We start from the raw sequence: 15,200 nt of genomic DNA, 5'->3' as shown, positions 1-15,200 counted from the left end.
ATACAAAATTAGCTGGGTGTGGTGGTGCATGCCTGTAATCCCAGCTACTCGGGAGGCTGAGGAAGGACAACTGCTTGAACCTGGGACAGGGAGGTTTTGGTGAGCCGAGATTGCGCCATTGCACTCCAGCCTGGGCAATAAAAGTGAAACTCTGTCTAAAACAAAACAAAACAAAACACAAAAGAACAGAAAACCCACTACAGTTATGAAATACTTTAACACAAAAGCATATAAGCCAAAAACCAGAGTGAGACGATTATGTTCATTACGCAGAGTTTATAATGATATTCAGTACTGTCTAAATAAAGACACTTTTAAAACGATCTGCTCATCTAAATTTTCTTATAAATTCAGAAAAAATAATTATATCAACACTATCAAAGACAATCAACATTCATGAATTCTCTGATAAAACTATTTCATAAAAATTTAAAACTTCCCTGTGACAAAACATGCCACAAATGACAAAGATAAATGACCTTCTAGAAAAAAAATCTGCCACACATATGGCAAAATGTGTTTTCCAAATATAGAAAAAATTTAGGAGGACAAAGTTCAAATTCTTAAAAATGGCAACGAATATGAAGGCAATTTGTAGAAGAAATAAAAATGACAACACATAAAGAGAAGTTTAATCACACTCAACTTTTTAGATGAACATTTTTAATGTGCACTTAAAAATAAAATCAATTAAATTAAAAGTTCAAGATTTAAAAACTTTTGCACATCAGATTAAGACTTGAAAGGCTGAGAATACCCAATGTTGATAAGGGTTGTGGAAATAACCCTCTCATCTACTTACACAGAAATAAACTGATATAATCTTTTAATAAATAAATCAGGAAAAATCTATTAACACTGACTGAGTAATTTCACTTGGAAGAGTGTATTCTTACAGAAAAATAAGTATGTACAAAGATATGTCCTGTAGCATTATTTGTAACGCAAACAAAACTTTAAAATATTCACAGATAGGTGATACTATACCACATTCATCAAATCTCAGAATCTAATAGTATCAAATATCACTATTTTGTGTCTAGGAAAACATAATGCAAATTAAACTCTGACCAGTCATTGATTCTACAGTGCATTCTCATTTCAGAAATACTAAAATATGAAAAAAATGTACATTTTATAATTAATCGATTGTGGTAGTAAGTTAATACAATAACATAACATAAAGCAGGCAAAAAGAACAGAATGAAAAATGTTATGTATGGACATAGAAAGATGTCCTATACACATTAAAGTAAGGTATAACATATTGTATATGTTATGACCCTATCTTTCATATAAACATTTAAAAAATGAACATACTGGCTTATATGGTGTTTAGAAAGAAGTCTAAAAGGATATATACTCAAGTTAAAACAAACATTATAGCCAAAGAGACTGGGACTATGAAGAACTTCTCTTTTGTACATTTCTGTATATATAAACATTTCTCATTTAAGTATTTAATACTATACATTACTTCTGTAATCTGATACATATTTAAAATAGTTTTAGTAATATTAAGTCAGTTTTGGCTCACTGAAAAGTAACTATAATTTTTATACCATTTACTCAACCTTAAAACTGGAGAATTTGGGGGAAGAGGATTAAGGACATAATCCTTAACTTGCTATATTACAGATTTTAAAAAACAACAGCCTTCAATGTTTTTTAGTATGTTCACCTGTGCAGCTATTATAATTTAATTGTATAACAATCCCATCACCCCAGAAAGAAACCCAGTACCCATTAGCAGCCACTCCCCATTTCCCCATTCCCCCGGCAACCACTAATCTACTTTCTAACTCTATGGATTTGCCCATTCTGGACATTTTGCATAAATGGAACAACAAAATATGTGATCTTTTATGACTGGCTTTTTCTTTTTTTTTTTTTTTGAGACAGAGTCTCGCTCTGTGGCCCAGGCTGAAGTACAGTGGCATGATCTCAGTTCACTGCAACCTCTGCCTCCTGGGTTCAAGCGATTCCCCTGCCTCAGCCTCCCAAGTATGGGACTACAGCCGCATGCCACCACGCCTGGCTAATTTTTGTATTTTTAGTAGGGATGGGGTTTCACCCTGTTGGCCAGGATGGTCTCGATCTCTTGACCTCCTCATTCGCCCGCCTCGGCCTCCCAAAGTGCTGGAATTACAGGCGTGAGCCACCGCACCCAGATGACTGGCTTCTTTTATTTAGCATGTTTTCAAGGTTCATCCATGCAGCAGGTGCACCGTCACTATAGATTTATATGTAATAATGTCTTCCAGAAAAATACTCCCGCCCATGTAGAATAGTACATAGACAGAATAGGTACTTTATGAAAAGAATAGGAAAACATTTCTATTAACTTGCAAAAGGTATTTTCAATCTAGAAATTGCTTAAAAGCTAAATGTATACAATATAAATTTCTATTCTCAATAGCACAGCTTTGGTCTACATTAGATCTCTTCTAATAAAAATGACTATACAAATAATGTATCCACAAAAAGTAGATTTCAAGTCAGTGCCCAGAATTCAAAAACAACGTCATTTAAAATGAGAACAGTTACTATAACAAAAGTCTTTAAAAAGCAACAGCCTTCAATGTTTTTTAGTATGTTCACAGAACTGTGCAACTATCATAATTTAATTGTATAATTAAATCCCAAACTGAATTAGTTATATTTAATGTCATTTCTCAAACTGGTGAGGTAAGCTGAGGAAAAAGACTATTTTGAAAAAAATCTAAGGTTTTCAAAGCTGTATAAACACTTATGTTCCATAACAGGTGCAGAACAATATAGGTAAACTGGATTTTCTGCAAATATACTTTCTCTCAGGATTCAATGGTATGGGTAGCTTGTGAGAGATCCCAGGTGTAGAAGACAAATATATCAACGCTTCCTTGATGCTTCCTTTAAAAGAAAAGTGATATGAAGCCTGTGGAAGTCCCAGAAGATCTACAGTATTAAAAATGAAAACTACTATACTAAAAGGAAACCTAAAACCACCACCGTAACCACTGTTACAAGGAAGTTGCACATGATCACTGGCTACCTGAGGGAGAAAACATAACTGGTGATTCAAAAGAGGGAGAGAAAATAATCAACATGTCTACAACCAACCAAGCTTTTCCCAAATGATCACCTCTATCTATGAACAAGAAAATGAAAGCTAACAACAACAAAAGCTCACACTGACTAGTTGGTTTCACATGCTTAGTGCCGCAACAGAAAAAAATAAAAAAATAAAAAAATAAAAAAAGTCACTAAACCCTTTACCCAACTCTAAATGAAACTTACAGCATTCTCACCAGAGTCTCTTACCTGTTAAAGACCAAATCAACCCACCAACCAGAATCTGCCCCTACACACTCTGCCTGTCCCCACAATGCTCTTCTCAAAAGCCCATCCCCTCAATTACACACCTGTCTACCTCTTTCTATGCTACATCTACTTTTTTTCTATGTTACATCAACATTTTCGTCAGCATGCTCAATCTCCTAATTTTTTTTTTCTGCTGCCCCCACTTCCACCACCAGCTACTACTCCATTTCTTTACTCCTCCAGAGTTATCCACTGTCTACAATTCACCTCTTCCTAAAATCCATTCCAATCAGGATGTCTCCATCCCACAGCTGCAACTTTCTTGTCCAGGTCACCAGTGACCTCTACTCTGCTACGTACAATGGTCAATCCTCAGACCTTACATAATTTTCAGATCCAATCCATTAGCCAATTCTCTTGGTTTTCAGTTGGATTTTTAAAAGAATCATATTTTTTGTTATTATTATTTTGGGATTTTTAAAAATTTAACTCTTTAATCCATCTAGAACTTACTTTACACTCTGTCCTAACAATATCTACATATTTTAAAAAATAATAATAAAGACTTATTCCATCACTATTTACTAAATAATGTGGCAGGGTTTTTTTTGTTGTTTTTTGTTTTTTTGGTAGAGGTGAGATCTCATTATATTGCCCAAAGTGGTGTTGAACTCCTGGCCTCAAGCAGTCCTCCCACCTCAGACTCCCAGATCTAAACAATGCTTCTTCATGAGTACTTTTGATTGGTAGGGTTCAAATATTCCTTGGCTTAAAATTATTTTCTATTATAATTTTGGTTTGTTTTTTCCTAGGATTTTCTTAACGGATATAATCTACAGATTTGGTATCTATTCTCTACCTCTGAATCTTCCACCATCTCTCTCAAAACATCTCTGAAAATTGGAATGCGTTTTATAATTGATGACACCTTACTATGGTCAGGCAGCTGTCACAATACAGCTGTCACTGCCTGCACAGGAGCAATTTGTTAAGGAATGAGCTCACTGAAAAGTTCTTGGGACTGAATTGCTTTTCCTGATGAAATTTTCATTTTCGTGATATTGATTAATATCATGAAAGTGACAGCATCAAATGTGCACGATGGAATAATCCGCAGCTTGGAGATTAATCCCAGAGACATAACACGGAAATCTTAAAAAATGTTCTCGATGACAGAGAAGATAGTATCACAAAGAAAATCATGGGCATCAGCCTGGGCAACCTGGCGAAACCCCATCTCTACCCAGCATACCAGTCGGGCATGCTGGTGTGCGCTGGTGGTCCCAGCTACTTGGGAGTCTGAAATAGGAGGATCCCTCAAGCCTGGGAGGCAGAGGTTGCAGTGAGCCAAGATCACATCACTGCGCTCCAACCTGGGTGACAGAGTGAGATCAAAGAAAATCATGGCATCCACTCTAAAAAAAAAACTGATTTAAAAGGTTAGAGTCTGAATATGAAATTTTAGGAATACCTTAATCAATTTATATTGCTTATTTCATCCTTTTTTAGGTATGCAACACCTAAAAACAGACACGGATTAAAAATCTACATTTAAATAAACCTAAGAGATCATTGAGTATAAGATAAAAATGCTAAGTGATAAGGGAGGCATTATGTCACAGTTAGCTTTTTCCCCCTTGGTGTCATAGATGATGCAGATTACAACAGACAGTGACTTGGGTTTGGTAAATAAGATCTGTGAAATCAAACCACTACTGAAGAGAGTTACTGTCATCCCTTGCTTAAATTTCTGCAATAGTCTTCTCACAGGTCCCCTTGCTTCTACCCTTACTCCCATATAACTTTTTTTATTTTTTTATTTTTTTTTGAGGCAGAGTCTCGCTCTGTCGTCACCCAGGCTGGAGTGCAGTGGCACAATCTTGGCTCACTGCTAGCTCCGCCTCCCAGGTTTATGCCATTCTCCTGCCTCAGCCTCCTGAGTAGCTGGGACTATAGGCGCCAACCACCATGCCCAGCTAATTTTTTGGTTTTTTTTGTTTTTTTAGTAGAGACGGGGTTTCATGGTGTTAGCCAGGATGGTCTCGATCTCCTGACCTCATTATCAGTCCACCTCGGCCTCCCAAAGTGCTGGGATTACAGGCGTGAGCCACTGCGCCCAGCCTAGTCTATTTTTCAACTAAGCAATCACAGTGATCCTGTAAAAACTGAAGTCATATCATGACAAATACAAGTCTGCAATGTCTTTGTATTTCACTCAGAGTAAATGTCCAAGCCCTCCCAATGGCTTGCCCAGGTCTAGATGGTCTATTAATAGCTTACCCCCACCCCATCATTATCTCTGATCATCTACTACTACACATGCTCTGCCCTCCTCACTCCTCTCTCCCACACTTCAGACCCTTCTTCAAACAAGCCATGTGTGCTCCTGCCTAAGCACCTTTTCCCTAACTTCTCTCTGCCTGGAAAGCTCTTGCTCTACATATACACTTGGCAGACTCCCTCACTCCTCCAAAGCCTTAGCTCAAGTCTCACCTTGAGCAAAGGGGAGCAACTTGAACAACCTTATGTCCTACCATTGGTATTCCCATTCTCTTTTTTTCCCCTTTCTTTCCAAAGTATACTTAACACCCTTAAAATATGTTCTACTTTATTTGTTTTTCATGTACTGCTTATTCTCTAACTTTCACAGCTTGAATACTATAAAGTCCAAGAGGGCAGAGACCTTTACTACCTGTTTTGTTGAATAATATATTCCAAGCACTTAACCTGCCACACGGTAGGCCTCTATATAGCTTGGATGAATAAATAATTAGAACTGCTATACAGCTTTCTGCTGAAAAGTCCAAGGAAATACATTTCAAATGAATGAATGGTGACATTTAAAAAGATACTTGAGAATCAATTCTGATTTATTTTCCTTTATACAATGAATCCAGCGCAAGTTGGAGCTTAATTTCTGAGGGTCTACACCCAAGGTGGTTAGAGAAAAGATCTCTTCTTTGCATGTCATATAAACTTAATAAATATCAATAAGACTCTATTTTAAACTTTCTAAATATGCCCAGTATCAGTTTCTTTATACTTCCTTTAATTAAAAATAGAAAATTGCCTTTAAAAAAAGTCTTACCGGTAGGTCAGTGAAAGCAATACCTAAAAAGAAAAAAAAAAGTGGCATTAGAAACTGTTTTTCAAAGCAGACTATACTGACAAGCTGAACTTCTAACTAAAAGGAAACAAATGGCAAAAGAAAAAACATTAAAGCCTAAATAAAAAATAACAACACTAATTTTTCATCAGTAACACTACCATATGTCTGGGTGAATGAATGCTGTTCCCCTTCAAGATAATCAGCCTTGCTAGTCATACACAAATTTTATTTCTGAGATGTTGCCATTGTCTCCAGGATTTTTGAAATACTTTTAGATATATCTTCAAAGCTACATTAGAAAACACATTAAGAAAGTTGGTTGCAAAACAGTCACAGTTTATTTTTTACCCCCAAGTTGCCATTTGTAGCCTCATCGTTTAATAATTATCATCTAGATTTAGCTTTTAAGTAATTTTAGGTGGAAGGAAAGGAGTTTTTCTGTTATAAAAGGCAAACAAGGGAAAATACAGTATATTTTTGCTTCTTTAAAAAATGTTTCTTATGAAAGTAAATTCTTTAACTTATGATTTACTCGTGGGAAAAATCAATTCCTCCTTCAAAGGATAAAGGATTTTTGCACAGTTGAGAATTTCTCTTGAATACCTTTTCACAGTAATTACAACAGTCACGGTTCTAGATACAACTTGAGCAATGGCAATATCATTGTAACAAGTCTACTGTCAACCCAACCTGACAATTTAACGACCTCCTTTCAAATATTCAAATACACAACTTAGCTGAAAATAAGATAATAAAGTATTTCTGTAGATATATTTTTAAAGATTTAGCGCTAGAATAATGGGAGAGCAGTATTGGTGAGTCAGTCAGTTGATCTCAATTCTTCCAGTCTAAAACAAAATCAAAACCAAACCAGCACCACTGTTTCTACAGTCTTGATTACTATCTTAAAACCAAGGGAATTTCCATTAAATCATTTTTAAGGTCTCTTCCTACTTGACATTTTATTCTTCTATGATTGTGCTGTACTAACAGAAACCATCTATTTATTAAGATAATAAAGTTAAAAGACAAACTGAATATAAATTTTACACTTTTAAAATAATGTGTAAAAATAATGTTTTGTAGTTAGTAGAGCCCTGTTTTCACGATTTTTAAAAACTAGTAAATTCATGGTGGCTTCTTAAAAGGAAAGCAAAGTTAGGGTTCCTGTTTCCCCCATATAAAACATTATCATTACATTTAACTTCATTAATAACACAGACAGCAAAGTACTATCAGCCCAAATAAAAAATTTACCCCCAAAATTTCACAAAAGTAAAAAGAATACAGAAAGCAACAGAGAATAAATATTTTAATATACTATATACATATTTCTAATATTTTTTCATAAGCTAATCAATTATTTTTCTCAAAGATGTCTAGTTATAATGAAGACTGTATATTCTATCCTTAGCAAAAATCCTTTGTGTCTGTAATTACTGAAATCTTCACTTTACCAAAAACTCTAATGAAAAATTCAAAATTAATTCCAAAGGTTAACATTTTTTAACACTGCCAAATAAAGTTACCACACGTTTTTGCTCAGACCATGAAAAGATGCCACTTTAACAAGATGATGTAACTATTTGAATTTTACACAGAAAGCAATTTTCTATATTCATAATTTCCTGATTTGTCAGGTTTTTTGAAAAGTGATCTTCAATTGGTGAATGTTATTCAATAAAACAAAGTAAAAAATTATCAAATTAAGTTAACCTATATACTGCAATGTTTTTCTCTTATTTTCTTAAATAAAACCTTTCTATTTTTCTTTATATAGTAAGCAAATATATATTCTGAAAGTCTTCCATGAGACAGAAACTAAAGATGTATCAGGTTTTGGGTACAGATTATCCATTTAGGAAGTACAAGGGAATAGTAACTAAATATTTAACAGTATTTTATCTTCTAAGATGTCAAATCCAGACCAGAGGTAGGCAAAGCTTTCCTACAAAGGACTACTAATATGTTCTGCTTTCCAGGCCATATGGTCTTTAACACAAATACCCAACTCTCCCATTGTAACAGGAAAGCAATCATGAACAATATATGTAAGTGGGTGTGGCTGGTTTCTAATGAAATTTTATTTTAAAATACACAGGAGGCTAACTTGGCCATAGCTTGTAGACTCCTATTCTAGAGAAGTCATTTCCGCTCATCAATGTTTTACCAGTGGATCCCAGGAACCTAGCTCAGGGCTGACAAACAATGATACTAAATAACATTTAATGATTATTCACTAGATGCCAGAACTGTGCACATACTAAGCAGTTTACTCTAACAACCTTAGTGAGATAGGTATTACAGTGATCCTAATTGACAAAGTGAGAAAACTAAGGCAAAGAAATGTTAAGTACTTTACATATGGTTACATGGCATAAGCCAGGAGTCAAACCCATGCAAGTCTGACTAAAGAACTGTTATTAACCACTGTTATACCACCTCTCTATGTGTTTAATATTTATTAAATTTAAGAATGAATAATGCCAAACATTCAGGTTTACTTAAAATGTGGTCTGGGCGCAGTGGCTCACGCCTGTAATGCCAACACTTTGGAAGGCTGAGGCGGGTGTATCACTTGAGGTCAGAAGTTCAAGACCAACCTAGACAACATGGTGAAACCCCATTTCCACTAAAAATACAAACATTAGCTAGGGGTGATGGTGCGCCTATAATCTCAGCTATTCAGGAGGTTGGGGAAGGAGAATTGCTTGAAACTAGGAGGTGGAGGTTCTGAGCTGAGATCGCATCACTGTACTCCTGCCTTGGCGACAGAAGGAGACTGTCTCAAAACTAAATTAATTAATTAATTAATTAAAATTTATAATGTGACTCCATTATTAGGTGCATCTTTTTAAAGACACATCACACATTTCAAAAAATAGCTTTCTCAGCCAAGAGAAAAATTTAATTTAAATCTTTGTGAAAACAGGGAACAAATAAAATCGTATCACCTGTGATTGTCTTATCTCCCAAAATGAAATTTCTTCTCTGGAAAGTTTTCAAAGTTTATGTTAAAGAGATTGTGGTTTTTTAAAAGTGTATTCTTTGGTTTTTGAGCCAAAGATCATACCTAAAACCAGATTTCTCCGGATTCAAAACTTCAAACATCTTAAGCAGTCAAGCCAACTAAGATTATATGATCAGTCAGAATAGCAACAACAAATAAATTCAAGAGGACTGTATTGTTCTTGGAAACCAGGTGGCTACAACAATGAAATCACACACAAATATACATAATTTGCTTGGGGTCCTTAACATTATTGTACTAGTGAGAAAAGGATCTGTTGTGGACTTGAGAAAAACTTTCAAGTCAGATAATACAGAAGGACTTCAGAATTAAAATCAGTAATCAGAAATAGAAATGTTAAGCTAAATATGAAAAACGTTAACTTTATATCAGAAATATATTGAAACACTTTGAAAAGAGTACTGCCAGTGCAGCCAGAAATTCAGAATTTTCTATTATACTGTGAAATAACAGAAAAAACAGCTTTTGTGTTAAAGAACATCTATTATATGTCTAAGCATACTACTTTAAGTCTAATTTCTAAATACTATTTATAAGCAGAGTTTCTGACTTCTAGGGTTACTTAGTTTATGCTTCTTTTCGTTTTACCTCATTAAAAATAATTTGAGTCAAAGATTTTTCCAGCAGTAAAATGTGAAATCCTTTTTTATGAAACAAAAAGCATCAGTGTTACTATCCTTTATACTTTCTATAGTTAAAAAAAAAAAAAAAAAAAATTCTAAGAAAAAGGAATATAATGACCACATACAACTTCAAATTTGAAGTGCTATGAGTAAATGAATATTCCACTGAAAATCTTAATTTACTATTAGTCTTACAATGTATGGGTTTCAAGTTGTCCATAACCTATTTTATTTTCAGAAGTTTTTTTATTCTCAGAAGTTTTGTCACTGTTTGCTTAATTCTGCTCCCTTCCATAGAACAAACTTGTATTTACCAACTTAGCCATCTTTGTTAGCAGATCTGACCTTTGAGTGTGTTGATGCCCTTCATATGCTTGTGGCATCAAGCTTTCCCTTCCTTTGTTACTATTCCCCACACTATCCTAACAACTGACTGCTCCTTTTTCTTAGCACCTGTTACTTAGAAAATTAGATTATACTGTGTAGCGTTTTTTTTAAAGCAGAAAACTCGTGGCATTTCTATTTCCAGAATAAATATCTCAGTGTAGGGATTATTTCTACAGTAACTCCTATACATATATGTATCATATAGATGGCCTTCACAGAATATAAATATTCACCATTTCCTCAGCTTTTATCTGGGGAAAAAGGAAGAAACCATTTTCAGAGGCATCTATCTATAAAAGAGAATCACATAATAAATACAACCACCATCCTGGAAGTATAATAATCTCAGTATTTGGTTATTTTGCATGCAACATATTATCTCAGTACCTAAACTATGTCCATTCTTGGTGTAAAAGCAGGTATTGTTGATAAGATTAACACAACAGCCAATGACATCACCAGTAGTGAAAGTTGGTCCATAAGGTTGTCCAGTTCCGGAAGAACAAAACGAATGTCCATCATCCCCATGGTAACCATATGAATGTTTATCCCAACCTATGGAGAAAGTTCCGGCATATTTACAATGAAAAGTAAGGTTCCTCTGTACTAGGTTTATTCACTAAGATTATGATAAATCAGAACAGTACAAGATAATATAAAAGTGAAATTTCCAATGTACATTTAAATTCTTAACAATTACAAAATTTATTCTATATTAAAATACTGTTTACAAATTTAAGAAAAATAGCTACACAGAACACTAAAATATTAAACAGAGAGAATCCCTACCAGAAAAAACCAACATAAATGCTAACCCACAGGAGGACATATTTTCTGTGCATATTCGTTTTGCTAATATACTAAAAATAATTTTGCTTTGATTTAAAGAAACACACACACGTTTCATATAACATAAAGAGATTACATCCTATTCAACCACTGCAAGTTTCTCAAGGCTGTGATCCAAATATAAAAGCCAAACAAGGCGTGGTCTTACCAAACTACAAATATGTTTATATCATCATTAAGAGATTTTTACCTGATCAGTTACTTCTATAAGGAGTTTTCAAATAATAAAAACCTCAAACCCTCTTTCAAGTATAATTTTAAGCAAAAGGGTACAAAGAAAGTATGTCAAGGTAACATATCTGATTACAATCAGATGCAACTACATTGTCTTGGTTTGTTTCTTTCAGGCACTTCATGTAGTTTTACAATGATAGTTTTGCCTTGTACTTCAAAAAGTCTTGCCAAAATTAATTTTTAACTTTGGCAAAGAGAGTATTAAAAGACACAATTTAAGAATCACTTCCCTCTGATAAGTGGTGCTGGGAAACAGGTCTGCCATCTCTATTCATCTCTTCCTGAGTTTACTTTAAGTATTAGTCGATATTCCCAGAACATTAAACAACTGAAGATGGGTTAAAAGTAAAAAATGTGATGGGTAGCCAATATAACCAGCCACATTAAAATATTTAAAGTAGTTGATATTACTATGTACTAAAACTTAAAAATATCAAAATACAAAAAAAGCATGACATATATACTATATGTTTTACTAAACAGTGTGAAATTTAAATTTATTAAAAACCACTCACAGGCCGGACACGGTGGCTCATGCCTGTAATCCTAACGGTTTGGGAGGCGGAGGCAGGTGGATCACCTGAGGTCAGGGGCTCCAGACCAGCCTGGCCAACATGATGAAACCCCATCTCTACTAAAAATCCAAAAATTAGCTGGGGCTGGTGACGCATGCCTGTAATCCCAGCTACTTGGGAGGCTGAGGCAGGAAAACTGCCTGATCCCAGGACGCAGAGGTTGCAGTGGGCCAAAACTGCACCACCGCCATCCAACCTGGGTGACACAGTGAGACTCTGTCTTAAAAAAAAAAAACAAAAAAAAAATTCCACACAGCTTTCACTTAAAATTCATGATATTGATGATTAAAAACACAGAAAATCAGTATCTTTAAATATTATAATTTCTTACTTGAAAATTTTAACCAGAAAGAGCTACTCATAAGACATAATACTGTAATTCAATTACAAGTGTACCTGGTAGTCTATTCATGTTCACACCTTGAGCAGAAAGACCAATTCCCATGTAACTGTTGGCGGGGGTGAGGGGAGAGAAGAAAAGGACATTATTATAGTCATATATGTATAAATTACCAAACACTCTGAAACAATATCAGAACCAAGCCCAAGGTCGAACTCCTAAGGTAGCTACAAAAATTTTATTACAATTTATTACGTAACAACAATGGGCAATATTAAGTACCAATAATACTCAGACTTCACAGCAAACTCATACGGTAATAATTCATAAATACACAAAGCATTAATACACAGCTATGCACTCTACTGACACCTATAAAAAATATCTCCAATTTATTTACAGATAAATGTTTGGGATTAAGATTTCTCACAAAAAAGCACAGAGGCATTGTGGAAAGAAAAAAAATGTTAAGGAAACAAATATGTTTCCCAAGGGGCACAGTAAAAATTTAGACCGTGCGCGCGTGCGCGCGCGCACACACACACACACACACACACACACACACACACAGAAATATGGATTCTCATTTGGAAAAAATTTCAAACTCACATAAAAATATCTTAATAAAATTACCCCAAGGTATGTATTTTCTATACTGGCTTTCTAAAACTGAGCAAATTGACAAAATCTACCTAAACAGAGGGTTCTTTATTATCAATTTATAAAATTAGAACAAAATAATCTCCACACAATACACAAGGAAAGATTATTAAGGTATTCAGTCATTTTTCAAATGCTTATAAAACATTAACAACAAAACCTGATAAAGATAGTTCAAAGGAAGAAAACATAACACAATACACTTGTAAATATGAACACAAAAAGAAAAACAAAATAAAAAGCAAACTGAATCCAGTTTGTTAAAAGGATAATTGACCATTATTGTTATCAAGGTTTTAAATGGCATTTGATAAAATTCAGCCACCATTCCTAATAAGAACTCCAATAAAATAAGAATAAAAGGAAATTATTTAACTATGAGACTTTTCCCCCAAATACAGCAAGCAAGATATTCAACAGTAAAACACACTGAAGGCATTTCCACTAAAATCAAGAGATGCCTATAATTGTTAAATACTGTTTTAGGGGCTTTAGAAAACTTAATAAAAAGAAAACTAAATGATATTAAAAGTAAAAGATACAAAAGTACCTTTATTTGTAGTGGGTATGATTACATACATAGAAAACCACAGAATCTACCAAAACCTTTTACAATTATTCAGGCATTTTGGCAAAGTGACTACATATAAGAGGAACATTTTAATATTTCTTCTAGTACAGCCAGCTGGACAGCCACAATAACTACAGAAAACATAAAACAGGAATAAGGTTCTCAAGGAAGGCTCAAAATTACATATTAAAAGCTGTATATAAATGGATATAGTAAAGATCTGGATAACTTGAGAGCATAAAAATGGCAGTCTTTCAGATAGGCACACAGGCTCACAGCTGGAATCCCAGCACTTTCAGAGACTGAAGCAGGAGGATCTTTTGAGCCCAAGAATTGAAGACCAGCCTGGGCAACACTGGGAGACCTTGTCTCAAAAAAAAAAAAAAACAAAACCATCAGTTGTGTGTGGTGGTGCGCACCTGTGGTCCTAGCTATGTGTGAGGCTGAAGTGGGAGGATTGCTTGACCCCAGGAGGTTGAGGCTGCAGTGAGCCGTGAATAATCACACTACTGCATTCCACCCTGAGTGACAGACCAGGACTCTGTCACTCAGACTGGAGTGCAAAAACAAAAAAAGGAGGACAACCTTTCTAAAATGATGTATACATACATTTATACATTTCAATACCTATTCCAACAGAAGTTTTAAAACTGAGCAAAATTATTTCAAAGTTCATATGGAAAAACACATAATTTTGATCAAAAGACAAAATTTTAAAAAAGAAAACTCAGTTTTCCCTACTAGAAATTAAAACACATAGTTAATTAGATTCAGAAGAGCAATATTACTACTACGAGCATATGCCAAGTGAGACACGAGTGACAAAACATTAGGAAACAACATATAGATGTCTAGTCAAGAAGGCTCATTACGTTTGTATTCTGATTCAGCCCCTTTGCTACAAGTACAATATAAAATGTAAGTATTATATTTTATTTAAAAAGTCTAAGTCATAAGACAATGAGAAGAAACACAAGGCTGTGAATGGGGATATAAGCTATGGACCTGCAAAGCTCTGAGTCCATGAGCACTTAACAGTGGCTCAAAGTTCCCCCTCCTCTGGGTAAACAAGGACTAAAAATGTTCCATAAGAGGAGTATTAACTATGTTTACTGCTTAAAGCCCAAGGTTGGAACAGGCTTCTCCTCTTGAAAGGAGGCTAAGAATATACTGATATCACCTGCTGCCTAAGCTAGAGCTTATTTGACATTGTGGTGTAGTTAAGGGGAAAGAGAGAGGAGAAACCTCTTAATCAGGATCTAAACCAGTTAGTTATTGAATGGATCCATTACAGAATCTGCAATACTCTCAACATCATGCTGAAGCAAGAACCTGGAAACTCTAATACAAACCTAGTTTTGGATTAGGAGGAATGAACTAAAAAGCAAGTACAAACTGTAAGAAAGAAAATAAACAAGAGAAAAAGACAGATGAGCAAAAGGAAGAAAAATGTTAAACTTCCCAATCAAAATAAGGTTGCAAGGGCAAAATTCTAAAATATAAGATCAACAAATCTGA

General features: G+C 34.6%; 1 protein-coding gene across 1 annotated transcript in view; it reads right to left on the bottom strand.

The window, feature by feature from the left end:
- Positions 1-15,200, bottom strand: part of LOC105482450 (RAN binding protein 9) — a 96,160-nt gene that overhangs the window by 26,352 nt on the left and 54,608 nt on the right. The window contains exons 3-5 of the mRNA XM_011742561.3: positions 12,508-12,560; positions 10,841-11,008; positions 6,392-6,414 (exon numbers count right to left, since the gene is read on the bottom strand). Of these exons, the coding sequence (XP_011740863.2) occupies positions 6,392-6,414; positions 10,841-11,008; positions 12,508-12,560 (244 nt within the window). The remainder of the gene's footprint in view (positions 1-6,391; positions 6,415-10,840; positions 11,009-12,507; positions 12,561-15,200) is intronic.

The sequence above is a fragment of the Macaca nemestrina genome, chromosome 5 (genome assembly GCF_043159975.1).
Source record: "Macaca nemestrina isolate mMacNem1 chromosome 5, mMacNem.hap1, whole genome shotgun sequence".
Classification (NCBI taxonomy): Eukaryota; Metazoa; Chordata; class Mammalia; order Primates; family Cercopithecidae; genus Macaca; species Macaca nemestrina.
This window is presented reverse-complemented; position numbering and strand designations above follow the sequence as displayed.